Here is a 21,275-nt window from a genome sequence, read left to right on the forward strand (position 1 = left end):
AAGTCAGCTTATTTCCAAAACATTTTGGGACAAAACTGGAAGATGGAAAAAGAAGATTAAAAATGGAAAAACCATGCAACTTTATAGCAACTTTGTTCAAAATTAGTAGTGGAACCACCAGTTGTTGAATCTAATTTCGTATTTCTCAATGTGCTATATGAGGAAATAGAAATGATTCTAAAGAAAATATAAATGGGAAAAAGTAGCTTAACCAGACAAAGTATATGTTGAAGATACCTTTGCCAGAAATACCATAAGGATACTGAAGGATGATGCTCAAGATATTCAACTGAATCAATTAAATAGATTTATATCAAGAAACTAGCATATTCAAGGCATCAAGCTATGCTCTGGGATACAGAAACCAGTTCCTGTCCTCAAAGAACTTGTATTCTACAAAATGGACACAGATAAATCAATACAAGATCATTTGAGGCAAGAGAGAGCACTGGAAATGGAAGGTGATCAAGAAAGTCTTCACATAGGAGGCGGTATCTTACTGTGAAGGAATAGGAGGGTTCCAAAAGCAGAGATAAAAGAAAGAGTACATTTCAGCAAGGGAAATTAAGAGACAGAAGCCATGTCTGAGGAACAACAAGTCAGTCAGTTTGACTAGAATATGAAGTGTTTGAAGGAGAGTAATATGGAATCAATCTGTAATTGTCATGGGAAGCCAGATTGTGAGTGACTTTAAATGCCAAGCTGAGGCAACAGGGAGCCACTGACGAGTTTGAGTCAGATTTGTGTTTTTGGAAGATTATTTTGGCAGCTATGTGAATTATGGCTTAGCAAAAGGATAGTAGAAATAGGGAGACCAACTGGGATCCTAGTCAATAGCCCAGATTAACCCACATGCCTACTTTTCCATCTTTACAAAATAGGAGAATAATTTACAAATGTTATCTAAGACAGGCTTGATGAAAACATGAAATGGGAACAGTTTTTTTTTTTGGTTTGGTTTGCAGGGCAATGAGGTTTAAGTGACTTGCTCAGGGTCACGCAGCTAGTAAGTGTCAAGTTTCTGAGGCTGGATTTTAACTCAGGTCCTCCTGAATCCAGGGCTGTTGCTTTATCCACTGAGCCACCTAGCTGCCCCGGGAACAGTCTTTTGCAAATGATATCCTACAGAAGATGACATTTTTGAGAGTCACACAATTTCCGGAAAGTTACAGAAAATACAAGGTACCGCTCTACCTACAGTTTGTTGACTATAAAAAGCATTGATTTGATAGAGCAATTGCAGCTTTAAAGGCCATCCAATGAGGTGTCTCCCAATGCCTGTGTTTAAATTATCAAGATTTCTTGATAAATATAATCACAAATAGTTTTGATAAGTAATATCAAGGGAGGAGTGAAAGAGGGAAATATATGTTCACCAAAGGTGTCTGAGACTATCATGAGGACAGGACCAAAATGAAAAAAGGATTCCCTATAGATAATCAAACAATCAATAAGCATTTATTGGTCATTTTCTATGTCTCAAGCACTGTGCTAAGCACTAGTGATAAAAAGAAAGGTAAAAACATGGACTCTGACCTCAGGAGGCCCTATTATAATGGGAGAGATAATTTTTAAATAGATATATGCAGAGTATATGAGAGGCAGGACTCAGAAAGGACTCCTATAGTTCTCCAAATGCTCCTGTTTACAGGTGATTGATGATATTGTGCTGGTTGCTTGAAGTCTCAAACATTGAAGAGGCTCCTAAATGGATTCCGTCATCTCTAAAAGAATTTAACTCAACTATCTATACAGGAAAAGCCAAGTGGATGAAGACTTTTCTCTTCTTTAGACTATGATATGAAATTGGATACACAACCTACAGATTAGGTCCAATAATACATTTACCTTGGACACATGCTGAAGACAGTGAACTGAGCCCAGTACTGAATAGGAGGAAGAGAGCAAAATGGATATCATTTGGAAAATTACAGAGCAATCGCAGTCTTCTCCCTGAAAAAAAAAAATCCCATCTTTTCAAGACAAATATTCTTGTATTCATACTATATGGATGTGAAACTCTGAGATATCAAAGTTGCAAATCACCCTAAAGACAATGGCATGACATATGGTGAGTGTAGATAGACTATGGCATATTAGTCACCAATGATGATTTGGTCACATTAAGTTGCATAAAATGAGTAAAAACGGGAAGTGGGTAGGTTGCGAAGGAAAAGTGAGGGGTAAGAACTAGATCCTTAAGGGCTCTTTCACAGGACTATATTTACTGTTTGTAATTTTCAGGATTTGCCATTTTTCAAAGAATGATTAGATTCACCAGTCAACATTCTTCTGGAATCTCTCCTGTTTTCCATGATTCTTCCACAATTACCAAGAGTAATATAGTGATGACAACGAAAAGCTCTTTCTGAACAACTGGAATCTAGTTTGTTTGTTTTGAAGATTACTCTCTAGTCACCTATCTTGAACCTCAGTTTACTCTTTCTGACATGAAGATGCTTCTCCTTGATACAAAGATTCAAGTAAAATGGGATTAAAGGAATTTTGCTTTCTCTGTTACCATTACATCATTCATCTGCCTCAAGCAAAAGTCATATCCCTTCCTTGTTTGTCTTCTTTCCCTCAAACATAGGTTAAGATACCCTTTTTTAATCCTTATATTTTCTTCACAAGTCTTGGCCTCTCCAAAGACATTCACCCTCATGTTGCTATTCTAAGAATTCTGTGTCTTTCTTTGATTTTCATCTTTGCTTTTATGTCCTTCCTTCCCTCATTTTATTTCTCCTTTAAAAATCTGAGCTCATTGGAAGAGGTCCTGTGTGATCTCATTGATCTTCTAAGTTGTCTTTCCCCTTTCCTTCCTCATCAGTATCTTCTCCAACTGTGTTATCAGAATTGCATGTTTGAAGAACCTCCCATTCCTTTCTGAAACATCTTCCCATTTATAGCCATTGTCCATGCAGATCATATTTATCATTATGTGAACTTTTTGAAATCTGCTTTCCAAAAGTTTAAGCAATACACTTGACCATGCCAAGTGCTCCTTTCTTTTCCTGTCATGAACTCTAAGATGACGCAGTCACTTTCTCCAGTGATTCTTATTTCTACTTTACCAACCACTTTGTCTTTCTCCATCAGAATTGAGTACAAGATAGCAGTTGACTGTGTAATTGTAGTCAAAACCCAAACACTACATGACTCAGTTTTCCCCATCCATGAATTTTCACAATTAATAATCCAATTTGTTGAAGTTAATTGATAATGAACCTGATTTTCCCAATACAAAAGCTACTGTCTAATAAGTGAAAGACACTGGGAAGCTGAACTATCAGAAATTAGTGGGAACCTAAAGGAAAGGAAAAAACAGGTAGGAAAAAAACCAACTCAGGCAGTGGACTCAAGCCTCTTCCTTCTATTTCATTATTATTGGTGTTTCAAGGGAATTTGGGAGAATTCTAGTGTACATAAAATAATAAAGGAAAATCATAGAATGAATTGGGGATTAGTTGGTGGGGCATTTGTGGGATATTAATCAATGTAAGTAGGAAGAGTAGAGATTTTACAAGCTAAATCAACTTTGTTTGGTCCTACAGAATTTGAAACACTGTTTGTAAGACTGCTCTGACATTATCCCCCTATACTTGTTCCAGGGTGTTTTCTGCCATTGTGTTTGGGGCCATGGCCTTAGGACACGCTAGTTCATTTGCTCCAGACTATGCTAAAGCCAAGTTGTCAGCAGCCCACTTATTTATGTTGTTCGAAAGAGAGCCTCTCATAGACAGCTACAGTGAAGCAGGACTGAAGCCTGTAAGTTCTTGAATGCTTAACCACTGCTTGTGTTTTGTGTTGTTTTATTTTCTAGAAGTTGACTTATTGTTTGGAGACACAGTAATACTCTGCTAGTTTTAACCAGAGAGTCATAAGATCATAGGATTTAGACCCAGAAGGAACCTTAGAGATCAATTAGGGCAATTCCAATCTTTTACAGATGAGGAAACTGAGGCAAAGAGAGAGTCTTGCCCAAGGTCACACAGGTAGTAAAACTGACATTCAAACCCAGGTCCTCTAACATTGAATTCATTGCTCCTTCTACTACTATGCTTTGTCACCTGTTGTGAGAATTTAAAGTGATAATACCTTTGCCAGAGGTTGTTAGACATTTAGTTCACTTTACACTAGACATTTCTCATTTGGTTTGCATTCCTAGTAAGCTCATAACTAATAAAATCACAACATGTGAATTAGTTCCCAAAGAGGAAAAACAGGTTTTCTTCACTATCAAGGTAGAAGAGCAACCTGAAAGCCAAGTGAAGAGTTTACCAAAATATTGTCTGGGGTTCATTGGATGTGCTTGCTCCCTGACTGAAAGCCTCCTATCTGAAGCAAAGGACAGGCATGTGAATAATAATGAAATAATAATTAATAATGAAATAATTACTAAATAAAGTATATAAATAAATATTAAATAATAATTAAATAATTCAAGTAATAATTCAAGTGAATTATTACCATGAAAATTGCTCATCATTACTATGGACAAATAAGTAAAGAATCACTTGTGTAAGTTACCCATACATAGTTATTGGTAGCTCCCAACATGTTTGGCTTTCTGTGGAGAGATTTATAGTGTAAGAATAGTTTAGGAAGATGATTTAAAAGTTGGAATACATTCAGAGAAGGGTCACAAGGATGGTAAGTGGACTGGTAAACGATGCCTTATGAGGATGGCTTGGAAGAAAGAGGTGTGTGGCCTGAAGAAGAGAAGCCTTAGGGAGGGGAAACATGAGTACAATCTTCAAGTATTTGAAGATCTCTTATGCGGAGGAGAGGTGAGTTTATTTTGATTGATCTCAGAGAGAAGGAGCAAATAGAGAAGCACTTTTGGTTTCACATAAAGAAAAAGTTCCTAACCATTAAAGTGGAATGATTTGTCACCACATAGCTAGTGAGGGTGACTGACTACTTTTCAAAAAGTTACAGAAAGGATTTCTACATGGTAACAGGTTGAACTACATGGGATCTGAGCTTCCTTCTAACTTGAGATTCTGGGATCCTGCCTCAAGCACCACCTGAGAGGAAGATGAGGAACACTTGTTTACTGGATGCTTTGGGGAAATTCTTGACTCCTCTCCAACTCCCCAGGCTCCTTGAATCACTTCAAGGACAGTCTGGCAGCCTGTAGATAAATCCAGAAGCAGCCACTAAATCCCAAAGCCTTTGAATCAGACAGAGACGAGAAAATGACTGATATGGTCTCACCTCAGTACCAGAATCACAGAATCTCATTATCTGGAGGGACCTCAGAGGCTGTTGAGTATAACCCATCCTTTCTACAACCTCCTCAACAAGTGATCCCCAGCCTTTGCTAGAAGCTCTCGACTAAGGGGGAGCCCACTGCCCCCCGAGATAGCCTGTTCTCCTTTTGGATAGCTCTGATTGTTAGCCTATGATATCTACCCATTGCTCGTACTTCTAGAGCTAAAGTATGTGGCAATCTTCCAATATTCCATATGTCCATCCTTCAGAAGTTTAAATAGAGCTCCTAATTCATCCCTTTTGCAACTATCTCCCTTGAAAGTCATCTTGTCTTCAGGCTAAACTCACCCCATTCCCTTAATTGATTCTCATGTAACATAATTTGTTCTTCCTGGGAGACCTTTCTCTGGACGTTCTCCAGTTTGTCAATGTCCTGGTTAAAATTTGGTGTTCAGAACTGAAGAGGATACTTGAGATGTGATTAACACTGAGAAGAGAACAACAGTCTTCTTACCTCCCTCCTTCTTGGACATGCTTCTCTTAATGGAGCTTAAAATTTTTGGACGGGCATATCTATTGACTGAATTTATAATCCACCCAAACCCCAGATCTTTTCCAGATGAATGAATTTTAGTCTAACCATATTTTCACATAGACATATAGATAGATAGATAGATACTCATTTTTTAAATGCAAGTGTGAGTTTGCATTCATCTCTATTAAATTTCATCTTAGTTTTTATCTAGTTATTCTAGCCTCTTGAGATCTTTTTGAATCATGACTATCAATGAGTGCATTAGCTACTCCTTTGAGGTTTCTGTCATTGGCAAATTCAATAAGCATGAAATCCATACATTTATTCAAGACATTAATAAAAATGTTAAAGAGAACAGGGCTAAGGGCAGATTTTGGAGCACACCAATAGAGATCTCCTTTCAACTTGGCATTTAACTGTTAGTGACACAGTTTCCTCATCTATTAGTGACAATTCTTTGTGTCAATTCAACCAGTTTGAAATCCGTGTAACTGTACTACTCTCCAACCCAGGTCTCTTCATTTTGTCCAAAAGAACAACATAATGGACTTTGTCAAATGCCTTGCAAATTTAGGTAAATTACAGCTATAAATTCCTCTCATCTATCAGACTAATGAACTTGTCCAAAAAAAGATATAATGATAGTCCATCATGATGTGTCATGTATGAAACCATGCCAGCCCTTTGTGACCACCATTCCCTGGATAATACTAGATATTAAAGTCAATGAGTTCTTTGGCCTGGGGTCTGTTGACTCTAGTCTCTTCCTTTTTAAAAATTGAAGACATTTATTCTGTCTCATAATAATGGAATCATAGGATTTAAAGCTGGAAAAGAACTTAGAAATCATGCAGTCCACCCCCTCATTTAGAGATGTGGTTCCTTTCCCATATTGCATGATCTTTCCAAAATCACCAACAGTGACTCACACTTGTTCCAATTCCTTCAGTATCCTGAAGTGTAGTTCCTCTTGGCCTGTTAACTTGAATTCATCAAGGGAGTTTCAGCTCCCTATGAGCTCTTTATTGTTCTATTCTTTTCTGGTCAAAGATTATTCTCCTTGGCAGAGAAAATAGAAGCATAGGAGAATATGAGTAGTTCTGCCCTTTGTTCATTCTCCATTATTATCACCCCTTCCACCATAAGCAGCAGTGTTATTCCTTCTTTGATCCTCCTCTCTTCAATACAGACAAGAGAAAAGAAAGAAAAAGGAATTAATTCTTTTTTTTTTGATGTCCTTGGTACTTTTTACCCTCCTGATACTATTCTTATAGAACCATGCCATACTTTTGTGTTCATTCTTCATTACCTGCCCTTGGTTCTATTTTCTCTACATGTTATTTTTTAAAAATTAAGTTAATTTATGGGTTCTTTGTGCATATACATTGTCTTTTTTTTACACAACTCTCCATTTTCTTCCATAATCAGTGACTAAGAAATATTACAATTGGTTAACAAACCCTGTTTTAGAACATGGTTTTTTGTATGATGCAAAGAGTTAGAGATTTTTGAATTGAAAGACATCGATTCAAATATCAGTTCTGCCACTTACCTATGTGACCTTGGACAACCTCTCTGGCCTTCAGTTTCCCCATTCCACCACACAAACAAGTAAGAGTGTTGGATCTCTGTGGTCTCTTTCAATTATAAAAATCCTGAGAAGTTAAAACTGTTCAAAATGGACAACAATTTGAATTTTCATAAAAAGATCTATGGAATATGAATTTTAATGTAGTATGAGGCATATTTTATCTGAATTATACATTTCATTGTTTCTATGTAAGGATTTTATGTGGTACCAGCAACATCTTATATATGAGATTTACATCTCTCCCCAATAATCTCCTGTAAAGTTTCCTGAATTCAACCTTCCTTGTTCAAATAACAATCAGTCCATTATTGGTGTCATTTTTGATTTTAGGATAACTTTGAAGGGAATGTGTCATTTAATGAAGTTGTGTTCAACTATCCTACCCGACCAAACGTCCCTGTGCTTCAAGGCCTGACCCTGGAGGTGAAGAAGGGTCAGACCTTGGCCCTCGTGGGCAGCAGTGGTTGTGGGAAGAGTACAGTAGTACAACTGCTTGAGAGATTCTATGATCCCCTAGCTGGAAAGGTGGTAAGTAGACTTCTCAGGACAGTCATTTAGCACTCATATAAGTTGCCTAGATAGGCTGTTGTCTGTTTTAATAAAGGTAAGTTGAACATACCTAAATACCCACAGGGGCAATAACCACCTAGATGAAGACTACTTATTGTCCATACAATGTCGTATAGTTGGATGGACACCCTATAAAGCTGCCTCTTTTGTACATTTATCTTTTTTTTTTTTTTGGTGGGGCAATGAGGGTTAAGTGACTTGCCCAGGGTCACACAGATAGTAAGTGTCAAGTGTCTGAAGCCAGATTTGAACTCAGGTACTCCTGAATCCAGGGCTGGTGCTTTATCTACTGCGCCACCTAGCTGCCCTAGTACATTTATCTTTGACAGACATTGAAGATGCACAGTAAAGAGGACCCAGGATTGAATAGTAAGAAGAGAATGGAATGGGTTGCCTTTGGGAAATTAGGCAGTGCTTTTATTTACTGCAAGCTTCTTGCTGAAACAAGGCCCTTTTTTAGTAACAGAATTTGTTCGGTCATATGGCTCTAAGTTATGACATATGAAGGCAAATGATGGGTCTGAGCAGGCTGTAACAAAAGATGGCATAGAAGAAGTGGCATAAAGGGCATTACCAGACATGAACTGGTCATATCACAAGAGGAAGGAGTAACTGATGGACAGCCAAATGTTCTATTGGTAGCCATACAATATCAAAAAATCTAGAAGGCCTGAAATATGGCTACTGGGGAAGCTTAACCAAAATTAAGGACCTCTAATTCTCATAGGATGATAGATTTAGATTTGAAAGACATCTTAGAGGGGATCTAGTTCAACCCTTGCATTTTACAGATGAAGAGACCTGAGGCCTAAAAAGGTTAAGTAACTTGATCAAGTTACATAGCTAGAGTTAGAATTTAAATTCAGGTTCAGTGACTGCCAGTTTAGGGTTCTTTCCATGGTGCCATCCTGGATCTACAACCATTCCACTTCTGTACCTGCATCTTCTTACCTGTGGCTTCAGTTTCTACCCTTCTCTAGTTCATCCATACCAGCTAATCTAATCTTACTAAAAATTCTGCTTTTTTCAATATTAATAGTATTTTATTTTTTCCAGTTACATTTAAAGATAGTTTTCAACATTCATTTTTATAAGATTTTGAATTCCAAATTTTTCTCCTTTCCTCCCCTCCTACCTTTCCAAGTCAGCAAGCAATCTGATACAGGTTATATATGGACAATCGCGTTAAACATATTTCCACATTAGTCATGTTATGAAAGCGGAATCAAAACAAAAGAGAGAAACCTCAAGAAAGAAAAAAACCAACAAAGTGGAAATGGTATGGTTCAATTTTCATTTGAACTCCACAGTTCTTTTTTTGGATATGGAGAGCATTTCTCATCATGAGTCCAAAATTCTGCTTTCTTTACATCACTTGCTCCTGGAAGTGACACAGGTCACAGTTGCCAATGGCCAAAGAATCCATCCCTTCATAGCCAGCAAACTGATGATAAGCTCATTATATTTCACTAATTTTGTCCTGTAACAGCACAATTAGTCTTTTACCAGAAGATTCTGGAAGCCTCTGCAGCTTGATAGAACTTAGGAGATTCTTCATTCTGTTAGCATAATTTTCAAGAACACAGTATCACCTCTAGACCATAATGAGAAGTTAGAATAGGAATTTATGGAAGGAATTTGTGGTAGCAGACCTTTTAATAGAACTTTAGTCTGGATTAGAAAATTAACAGGTTTCCACTTATGACTCTACACACATACACACCACCCCTTCCCAGAGTCATATCCTTTGGTCCATTTTATCATGTGGCACCTAATCCTTGTTTTTTACCAGTGGAGTAAGAGACAAGGTGGGTGGGGGAAATAAGGATACAGACGGTCAATAAAGAATAAAGTAACTATAGACCAGGGAGCACAGTCCCATGTTGTTGAGCTCAATTCTTCTGATGTATAAAGGAGGAAAAGAAAACCTAGAATATGTTATGGGAAAACAGAGCTGGTGAGGGAATAGATTGCTCTAGGAAGTTACTATACCTATAGGGCAATCTGAAATTATCCAGTCCCTAGGAATGGGAAAGGGGTGCAGAGTGATGGGGGCATGTTCCCTTTTTATAGAGACTTAGGTGTAGTCAAAATCTAATGTTCTTTGGGAAAACCTTGAATAAGGAAAATTTGGAGCAAAATTCTGATATTTTCTGAGGAACTCTGAAAGGGGTATTTGCCAAAGAGTATGATTATCGAGGAGCCCCCAACATTGTAGTTGTTAACACACATTTATATTTTTTTACATATCTATATTACAAGAGTCTCATGAGATCAGAAACTTTCAACTAGAAACTGATACGCAATTCTTTACTTAAAAGCAAAAGCAGGGGTGTTTATTGAGCACACAATTAAAATACATATTGATTACTTTGAAGATATTAAAGAAAAGTCTTATTAATGCTTTTCATTTTTTACACCATTCTTATTTCCTTTGAAAACCCTCCCTCTGAATCCCATTTTAAGAAAGACAGGAAGCAACACTAGCCATAAATACAGTGACCACATTCTGCACTTAAAGTCTCCAACCTCCTTACTGAGAGGAGAGCATGTTTCATCATCAGTCCTCTGGAATCAAGATTGGTCATTGTACTTAATTTGATTCTGATTATCTTTTTGTTTTCTTTTCATTTATATTATTATAGCCATGGTGTAGATCATTCTCTTGATTCTATTTTTGAACTCTGCATTAATTCTTATGCCTTCCCATATTTCTGCAAATTCATCATGTCTGTTGTTTCTCATGGCACAATAATATTGCATAACATTCACATACCACAGTTTGCTCACCATTCCCACTGGATGGGTACTTGTCTTCAGATTTTTGCTTCTAAAAAAGCTTTACTATGAATATTATGGTACATATAGGACCTTCCTTTCTGTTGCTAACCTTTTAGGATTGGGATCACTGGGTTTGGGGGACATTTTAAGTACAATTTTTTAAAAGACTGTTGTCTATAAACAATAGGGAAATTATCTTAATCGACTAGTTGCTTTGAATAGTAGAACTTAGTGCTAATAAATCCTGATGATAATTTACATTTTACATTTATGCAGAGAATGGATAAACAAGAAGTTTATATTTCATTTTAGTTGTAATAGGAAGGCACTAGAATATATTGACTAAAGGGATGACATGATCAGGCTTGTTCATTAGGAAAATCACTTTGGCAGCAGTGTGGAAATGGGGAGAGGCTTGAGATAAGGAGCAAATAGGAGGCAAGAGTCTAGACAAGATTATTAAGAGCCTGAACAAGGCTAATACCTGTGAGTAGAAAGGTGGGCACACATGAGAGATGTTATGGAGACACAAACAACAAGATCTGGCAGCTGATTGGATATGTGGACTTAATCTTAGATTTTTTAAAAAGAAATATACAGAAGATAGAAGCATGGATGGGTAATAGAAGATGCTATAAAGATGTGACATGGTCCTATAAAATGACAGGTATACTAAAGTTCAAAATGAAACTGCTAGTTGTTAAGAGAAGCTAAGGACAACAAAAAGCATTTTAATTATATTGGGGGAAAAAAGGAGGATCAGAAGAGGGACAGGGCTTTTGCTTGGGGTGGATGGGAGGAAGATTATTGACAACAGAGAGAAGGCAGAACTACTCAAATCTTATTTGGTTTTCTTGGTAAAGGAGAATGATCTATACCCTGGAAAAGGTAGAACAAAAATGAGCAACATAAAGTTGATACATAAGATAACTAAGAAAGCAGTAAGAGAGCAGGATGCTTGGGATTCCAAGAAGTCTTAGTGAGGAGGGAATGTTCCAGGCATAGGGACCAGCTTGTGCTAAGGAACAGAGAGATGATGGGATGTTTGCCAGTTTTACTAGAATGTCAAGTAAAGGGGAGGGGGAGAATAACATGAAATCATTTTCAAAAGATAGGGAGGAGACAGTTTGGGGAAGCTTCTTGAATAGAGGAGTGACATCCCGGATCTGTGTTTTAGGAATATCAATTTGGTAGTTGTGTGGAAGCTGGATTAAAGTGGGGTGGTGGGGTGGTGGTGAGGAACTGGATGCTGAGAGAACAAGTAAGAGGTTATTGTACTAATCTGGACAAGAAGTTATGCATACCTTTTAAAAAAAATTATACAAAGGATTCAAAGCCTTTTTAGATGGCAATTTTAGCCTGAGAAGTTTCAGGATTGCCTCCATCCTCCAAGGGAGCAGTTTCTATCTCACTCCATGCCCTCAGCCTGTTTGTGTACCCCTTGGCTAGTGACAGTCAATTGAGTGCCATGATTCATATGCCCATGACCTGGTTTGGCTTCTTGCAGTCTTAGTGTGGGTGTGATCTGCTCACATGCTCATAGATCGCTACATACTCTATATGTGCCTTACTCACATAAGACATTATGGCTTTTTTGTTTCTGTCATATTAAAAAGACACTTTGGGGCAGCTAGGTGGCGCAGTGGATAGAGCACCGGCCCTGGAGTCAGGAGGACCTGAGTTCAAATCTGGCCTCAGACACTTAAGACTTACTAACTGTGTGACCCTGGGCAAGTCACTTAACCCCAATTGCCTCACAAAAAAGAAAAAAAGACACTTTGCCCCATTCCCAAACTCTGTTTCTCTCATGTGATAGGAACAAAAAGATTGCCTTAAAAACAAACAGAAAATAAAAAGGAAGTATTGCAGAGGCCAAGTCAGCAAATAGCCTAACAAAATGGCGTAAGAGGAAATGGCAGACTGGGAATAGGGATTGCTAAGAATTGTGCCTGGTTCTGCCATTAGCTAATTATATGACCTTGGGCAAATCAGTTCACTTCTCTGAGCCTCCACTTCCTCATCTTAAAGATGGGCTCTCCTATTCCCTAAAGGGAATATATGAAAATCGTACATAGCCAACGTTTGCTGATCTGTGCTCATTGAAAGACGTAGCTGTGTTATCCCTACATAAATATTCAATGGAGGTAACATGGTAAGGTGGGGAAATAGGGATTTCATAGAAGAGGAAGAATTCTAGTCCTGGCTTGACTGGTACAAAGGATAGAACTCTGGAGTTGGAGTCCGAAGAGCTGAGCACTTTGCTACTTGGGCCACCTTGGACGTGTTCTTTAATGTCTCTGGACCTGTTTCCAAATCTGTGAAATGAAGAGGTTGGACCAGATGATCTCCAAGATTCTTTCTAGCTGTAAAGCTCTAATAAACCTTTGTGACCTCGGACGAGTCAGTCTCTCATGTATAAAGTGATGATCTCTGAATTCCTTTCTAGCACTAAATCTCTGATCTCCACCTTTGTGCCATTCAGCAGCTCTTTTAATTTTCGTGAGTTTCTGTTTCTTCATCTGTTAAATGAGGGAATTGGGCTGGATTACCTCTATGGGCCCTTACATCTTTCATGCCTATGAGACCATTATCCTTTGTCCTGAACACCTTGCTAGGGACCCAGATAAGTGATACAGAGGGAGGAAGGTTGCATCAGTAACAGAAAATAGGTAATCTATTTCCAAATAAATAGGCTTATTTTGAATGCTGCCCAATTGCTCATTCAGTCTGTGGGTTCTTGTTTACAGCTTTTAGATGGTCAAGAAACCAAGAAGCTTAACGTCCAGTGGCTGCGGGCTCAGCTTGGCATCGTGTCCCAGGAGCCCATTTTGTTCGACTGCAGCATTGCAGAGAACATCGCCTATGGAAACAACAGCCGGGTGGTATCCCAGGAAGAGATTGTGAATGCAGCCAAAGCCGCCAATATCCATCCTTTCATTGAAACACTACCTGACGTAAGTAAACTGATAGTTACTTGTGCAGAGTTAAAATTTAATTGTAAATGGTATTTCCAACCATTTTCCTGATGTATAGATGATATCAAATTCTTATACCTATTGGTAAACTTTATCATACAGAGATAGGATGCAAGATTAAATCTTATGTGTAATCTTGCTGTAACTGCTGTTTCTATGATAGTAAAGCAAAAGAGAAAGAATCTAATCCATTACAATTCAACTAACATTTATTAAGCATCTCTTATTACATTCCAGGCATACTGCTGGGTGTTGAGGATGCAAAAACAGAATTGAAACATTTCTTGCCCTTAAGGAGGTTACAGTCTACTGGGAGGATGCAACATGTAGATATGAATAAATACAAGGTATTTTGAGGAGAAAGCATTGTAGACTAGGTGGGAAGGTTTCAAGTAGAAGGTGGCATCCAAGCTGAGCCTTGAGGGAAGCTAAGGCGTTTAAGAGGCAGAGATGAAGAGGGAAAAAATCACAAATATGAGGCTTGTTGTAGAGAGGCACAACCCTGCCATAGCTCACATATTTCTTACCCTTTAAAATTTGCAAAGTCCTTTCCATAGTCATGTGGTTGGTAGTGCAGTGCAAGTTCTTCATTCTGGAAGAGGTTCATGACAGATGTCATGACTTGTGATGAATTGGATTTAAGTGAGGAAGGGCTGTATAAAGTCATTAACCTCTCACTCACTCCTCTGGAGCCATCTGGATCTGGTAACAAGATATATTATCAGGACAACTGGAGATGGCCCCAAATGCTTAAGGCAATGGGGGTTAAGTGACTTGCCCAGGGTCACACAGCTAGTAAGTGTCAAGTGTCTGAGGCCAGATTTGAACTCAGGTACTCCTGACTCCAGGGCTGGTGCTCTATCCACTGTGCCACCTAGCTGCCCCTCCCTCAGGACTTTTTAATGTGGTGCATGCTATCATAGGGAGACCAAGTGAGAGGCAGGAGGAATAAGGACTACAAGAACTGAGCAGCAGTGGTGGGGCTATGGCATCCCTGCCCCACTTAAACTGAACTGTGGCACAGGGCAACAACTCAAAGGAAAAATGGAAAAGGAAGGCTGAACTGCAGCATAAAACAAATCTACTATCTGGTTCAAAGATGATAAGAGTCTCACAGTAGTGAGAGGGCTGAATTCCTCTGAGCTATAAACTCCAGCATGCTGTTCAGTACTAAAAGCCACCTTACATAAGTATTACTGTCCTCATTTTAAAGATGAGCAATCTGAAGGTCAGGGAAATTAAATGACTTGCCTAGGTGCCACAGCAAGTGCCAAAGCCAGAATATTGTAATGTCTCTTAACTCCCAGTTCAGGTCCCTTCTCACAAAATGCTCTCAATAAATAAGAACCATTGGTCTAACAGAAGTGCTGAAGTGACTGGGGAGGGGGATGGGTGGTAGATAGGTGATGAATGGTGCTTATTTTGCTACACACTCAGAAAATAGAAATCTAAGCATGTTTTAGCCTCATGGGAAGGAGCTATTGGAGGACAAATTGAAGATGCATGAGAGGGGACGGTTCATAAAGCAAGGTTACAGAAAAAAAATGGGAGGAAATGGGAACAAAGTTACAAATAGCAGGGTTGCCTCTGGCAAGAAGGAAGCCTGTTCTCTTCTCAACAGTGCAATGATCCAAAACAATTTCAAAATACTCATGATAGAAAATGTTCTCCACATCCAGAAAAAAGAACTGTGGATTCTGAAAGCATATTGAACCATACTGTTTCTACTTTTTCATTGTTTTTTTTTCTTTTTTGAAGTTTTTCCCTTGTGTTCTGATTCTTCTTTCACAATATGACTAATGCAGAAATATGTTTAATGTGACTGTACATATATAACCCATATCAGATTGCTTTTTGTCTTGGGGAGGGGGGGAGGGAAGGGAGGATGGGAAAAAATTTGTAACTAAAAATACTATGAAAACAAATGTTGAAAACTATCTCCACATGTAACTGGAAATAATAAAATACTTTAAAAAGGAAAAAAAAAGAAGAAACATAGTCCAAGTCTTGAATAACTTTGGTAAGATTAGAAACCCAAATAATAGACATATTGTTTGTGATATACTAGACTTTGTTATTTCATCTGGGAAATTGTAACTTAAAATTTGTTAATTTTTCAGCAAATTTCCCCAATATTCCAGTTTGCACATTGATCATTTTAATTGTTGTATACCCAGAAATTCTTACTCTTCTTATGTATTTTTATCTTTCAAAATTGATCTTTACATAAAGGTATATACCATCTATGGAAAAAAGAAGGAAGCCTGCTGTAAACTTTGAGACAGAAGTAGAAGAGAAGAAGAGGGGGTCCAACCAGATTGAGTGAGGAAGGGACGGAGGGAAATTTGGCATCTGATGGTTTCCATATCTTCAGTAAAGCTGAGAGTGAGAAAAAAGAAGGTGAAGTTGAGTCTTGAGATGAAGAGAAGAGGTTTGGAATAGCCATTGTGGGTAATGTGATAGAGAATCTCTAAATGACAGTTTCAAGGATTGCTGTATAGCAGTGAGAGCTCATTTGCTATTAGTGAGCACAAATTTATAGTGGACTCACTAAGCAAGTTTCCTTATTTTCTTCAAAGTGGGTCAACAGTTTAAGAGTTATAATAGAGGTGGTAGACAGAAGGATTTAACCAGTGTTGAAGATCAGCAAGTCAGAATAGGTAGACAGTGAAGGGGCAAAAGATTCAAGAATAAAGAAGCAGGTATTATTTAAGGAGCCAAGCACTGGGTCAAGACCCAGAGAATAACAGTGAAGATTAAATAGTATTATTAGCTAGGAGAATAGAGAGAAATCAATCTTTACAGTGAGGGCAAGGAACAAGGAAAGGCAGAGTAAGTGAGAGAGGAGTGAAAGAGGAATCTCAGAACTCATATCTCTTGTGCCTTCATCTGACTTGTTCCCATGTCTTGAAGTAGACTACCCCCAAGTTCCTGTTGAGTTTTCTGCTTCTTTCAAAGCCCAACTCAGGTGCTAAATCTATTACTATGACATTTAATAGGGATACATTTAAATTCTTATGCCTGGGTTCAAAAACCAAACTTTACAGAGTATAAACTAATGGAAGCATGGCTAGACTAAACTTGGTCCGAGGAGGAGCTGGGGGTTTTAGTGAACTGAAAGCTCAATATGAGTCAGCAATGGAAAGGGGCAGTAAGGGATAGTGACCAGGACAATGTAGGGAGATGACTTCTGTTATACTCTGCCCTGGTCAGACTACATCAAGAGTAGTATGTTCCACTCTGAATACTATAGTTTAGGAAGGATATTGATAAGCTCTTGATAAGCATCCAGAAAAGGGCAACCAGGATGAGGAAAGGCCTTTGGTCCATGTCATATGAAAACAATTTAAAGAAACTGGCAGTTTTTAATCCTGGAAAAGACAAAATGCAGGGAAAACCATGAGACCTGCCTTCAAGTATCTGAAGGGTTGTAATGTGGAAGAAATACTAGTCCCAAGCCTGGCCCCAGAGAGTGGAACAGATGTTGTAGGAAGGCATATTCAGGTTTGATGTAAGGAAGAACTTCCTGTTTGAATTATCCCAAAGTAGAATGGGCTGCCTTGGGAGGAGGTAGGCTCCTTCTCACTACAGGTTTTCAAGCAAAGGCAGAATGATCCTCATCAGGTGTGGGCTGGGCTAGATAGCTTCTGAAGCTCCTTTTAGTCCTTATATTTTATAATTCCATGTGCTTCCTTTTCCATGATGGTTTTCTATCCCATTTCCCCAAGTGAAAGTGATTTCTCCCTCCTCAAATTTTCCAAAGCACTTGTACATTTCTTTCCTCCCTGCTAGACTGTGAGCTCCTTGAGAGCAGGTTATATACCATAACTAATTTTGTATACCCACAGCACCATACGGTGCTTATTGGGCAAGTACTTAATAAATATTCTGAGTAAATAATACTTAATAAATACACAGCATCAAATTTATCATTACTATGACATTGCCAAGAATTAGAAAAGAAGAACTCTTACCCAAAATCTTGCTGGAGACCAAAATCAAGAGTTAGACATTAATCTTTTCATCTAAACTAAGCATTGTAGTTTAATTTTGAAAATGAATTCCTGAATTGGCAGAAAAAAAATCCACAAAAATCAAAATCACCCCTTTCCCAAAAGGACATTCATCTAAATATCTGTAGTGCTTTTTTCTTTGAAGAATCATTTTATTAGATATAAAGTTTATTGTGATATAGCAAACTGGTTTTTTTTCTGAGTTCAATTCCTATCCTTTGTAGTTATCTATTCGAAATGTCATTTCAGAAATATGAAACCAGGGTGGGAGACAAAGGGACTCAGCTCTCAGGGGGTCAGAAACAGCGCATCGCTATTGCTCGAGCCCTCATCAGACATCCCCAAATCCTGCTCTTGGATGAAGCCACATCAGCCCTGGATACAGAAAGTGAAAAGGTATGACCTACTATTCTCTATTCATATTTAATCTGCAAAGCAAAAGTCATCTCTGTGACCAAAATGAAAGAAAATGATAAGAAAGAGAACCAGTTCTGAACTCCTAATAATGCCTTATATTTTACTTACCAACAGATCGTTCAGGAAGCCCTGGACAAGGCCAGAGAAGGTCGTACCTGTATTGTGATCGCTCACCGCCTCTCCACCATCCAGAATGCTGACCTTATTGTAGTATTCCAGAATGGCAAGGTCAAAGAACAAGGCACACACCAACAGCTGCTGGCTCAGAAAGGCATCTATTTTTCACTGGTCAACGTTCAGACTGGGACACAGAACTTATGAACTCTTGTTATTTTCCACTTCTTAGAAATAAAAGCACATACTATTTCACTACTTTTTTTTGTCTTGTAATGCAAGTTCTGATAAGTGGTCACCTATTACAGGTAAATATTGCTTCAGATAAACTCTAGAAGATTTAGTCAATCATAGTTTATTTTATTTTATCTTTTTAAAAATTTTTGCAGAGCAATGAGGGTTAAGTGACTTGCCCAGGGTCACACAGCTAGTCAAGTGTCAAGTGGCTGAGGTTGGATTTGAACTCAGGTCCTCCTGAATCCAAGGCCAGTGCTTTATCCACTGCGCCACCTCGTTGCCCCAGTTTTTCTGAAATTGATAGTGGGGATCTGATTTAAAGAAATAAATACCTGAAACCCAAAACAGTTGGGAGATGCAGGGCGGGGGAGAAAAGGGGGGCTGGGCTGGTTCATGTACTGGTGAATCACATCTATTGATAAAACGTGATCGTGCAGCCCACCCGTATTACCTAGTCTACTGTAAACACTCAGATAAGATCAAAAGATCATAGGACTTAGGATGGGCAAGGACCTTAGAAATCAGATAGTTCAAACCTACACCCCCCACCCCCCACTTTGGCCATTTCAAAGAAGACGAAACTAAAGCCGAGAAAGGTTAACTGACTTGGCCATGGTCACATACATAGCATTTGATCCCAAGTTCTCTGACTCCAAGTCTTGTCCAAGTTCAGGAAGGTACAATTGTAAAATTAGGGGAAATTGCCAGTAATGGGGAAGACTCTTATTGTGTGGGGAGAACAGTGGGACTGGGTGACAGGAGCATCTACATTGCTGTGGTGATCAGATTAGGATTTCTTGTGGGCCTTGCCTCTCTTGACCTTTCCCCTGACTCAATGTGACTGCCTCCTCCATCACTGCCACTCATTTCTGACATAGGAGACTTGAGTCGAACCCGTGTCTTCCAAATGTTTAAAGGTTTTTAGATGTCACTGACCGCTGAACGATACCTGACCTAATGGATGACAGAGTTGGGATCCAAAAAGATCAACAGGCAATACTTATGAGCCAAAGCCAATAAAACAAAATGTAATTGGGATAAAAGCAAAGCGAGCAAACATACACTTGGTGAAGGTGACACTCAAACGGATCTGTGACCTCCCTGACAAAGGAGTTGCCACCAACACTACAGACTGCAGTCCATTCATGCTTGCCCATCCTGTATGACTTGTGTTCATATTCTCACACAAGTCTGACACAGAGGGTCGATCTAAAATGCTCCATGGAGGCCTTTTCTTGCCTTCTCTCATGACATCGAGGTCACTCTGGCTGGCCAGCTTGGGAAGGGATCATCTAGCCTCTGCCCAAAGACTTCTAGTAACAGAGACTTCACTGCCTATGAGGCATCACATCCTATTTGGGGGAAGTTTTGTTGTTTTTTTTTCCCCTCACATGGAACCAAAATCTGCTTTTCTGAAATCTGGCAAAGTGTAAAGGAAAAAGAAATCCCTAGGTGGAGATGACAACTTGCAGGACAGAAGGCATGAAATTACTGGTATGCTACAGTGCCGAGTTTCCCATAGATCAAAGGATCACAGATTTAGAACTGGAAGGGACCACAGAGGTCATGTAGTCTAACCCCTCTTCATTTTCTTTTTTTCTTTCTTTCTTTTCTTTTTTTTTTTTTGCAGGGCCATGAGGGTTAAGTGACTTGCCCAGGGTCACACAGCTAGTAAGTGTCAAGTGTCTGAGGCCAGATTTGAACTCAGGTCCTCCTGAATCCAGGGCTGGTGCTTTATCCACCGCGCCACCTAGCTGCCCCCTCTTCATTTTCTAAATGATAAAAGTCACCCAGGCTGTAGGTGGCAGTCAGAATTTGAACCCAGGTCCACTGACTCCAGATCTTCCCTTTTTTATGACAACATGATGCGACAGTTGACCAATATTTTAATCTCTTCTTGCTCAAAGTTCTCCAGTCTGTTACGGGATTGGATTTGTGTGTGCATTTATTTCCATCTTAAGATCAATCAACAAGTGTTTGGTACAGGCTTTGTGCCAGACAATGTCCAAACCAAAACAGAAATAGTCCCTGCCCTCAAGAATCTTACATTCTATCTGAGGAAACAAAATGTATGTCTCGGAAGGCTATGGAAGAATGAAATAATGGTGCTTTGTTGGACTATCAGGATCAGTCTATCAAGCAACAAGTATTTATTAACCACCTACTATGTGCCAGGCACTGCAGTAAGTGATGAAAGCACAAAGAAAAAGATGAAAGTCAGTGCCTTCAAGGACCTTTCCTTTGACCTAGGGAGAAAACATGGGCATCTTTGAAGTCTATGGAAAAATGAAAATGGGGCTATACCTAATATTGTTTTTGTGTGTATTCACAGATTTATAGATCTAAAGCTGAAAGGGACTTCAGAGACCACCAACTCTAACCATCTCATTTACGTGAGAAAACTGAGGTCTAGGGAGTTTAAGAAGTGACTTCCTTACTAAGGTCAACAGGGAGTAAGCCTCAGGAGCAGGATTTGAACCCAGGTCTTTTGACTCCATAAGTCTGTGTGCTTCCTACTATATTCAACAGTTACCCCTCTTTCACACTGCTTTCACCTCCAGTGATGGATGCTTAAAATAGGAACATCTTTGTTTTGGTTTCAAATTCATGTAAATAATACATGTGTCATGTGTCACTAGTTCTCTCTCTTCCTTCAAAAAAAAAAGGATTCAAAATGGATGCATAAAAAACTCATGGAATACTAAGGTTGAAACTTGGTAAATTCTTTGGTCAGGATAAAATAAATAAATAAATAAATTGCCATGACAACTGAGCCTAAAGAACAGCAGAAAGGGAACACCCCTGTGGTTTTCATCACTTGCTGC

The 21,275-nt window shown here is 38.8% G+C and overlaps 1 protein-coding gene across 13 annotated transcripts in view; it reads left to right on the top strand.

The window, feature by feature from the left end:
• Positions 1-18,471, top strand: part of LOC122727963 (phosphatidylcholine translocator ABCB4) — a 114,609-nt gene extending 96,138 nt beyond the window's left edge. For 11 of the 13 annotated variants that reach the window (XM_043965908.1, XM_043965910.1, XM_043965909.1 and 8 more), the window contains 5 exons: positions 3,612-3,768; positions 7,674-7,871; positions 13,442-13,648; positions 17,932-18,078; positions 18,214-18,471. In XM_043965908.1, coding sequence (XP_043821843.1) covers positions 3,612-3,768; positions 7,674-7,871; positions 13,442-13,648; positions 17,932-18,078; positions 18,214-18,420 — 916 coding nt within the window. In that variant the 3' untranslated portion in view covers positions 18,421-18,471. Of the gene's footprint in view, positions 1-3,611; positions 3,769-7,673; positions 7,872-13,441; positions 13,649-15,901; positions 17,831-17,931; positions 18,079-18,213 lie in introns of those variants that run through there. The other 2 variants (XM_043965916.1, XR_006353220.1) reach the window with 2 other exon arrangements.
• Positions 18,472-21,275: the final 2,804 nt, after the last annotated feature.

This window comes from Dromiciops gliroides, chromosome 5, assembly GCF_019393635.1.
Source record: "Dromiciops gliroides isolate mDroGli1 chromosome 5, mDroGli1.pri, whole genome shotgun sequence".
NCBI lineage: Eukaryota > Metazoa > Chordata > Mammalia > Microbiotheria > Microbiotheriidae > Dromiciops > Dromiciops gliroides.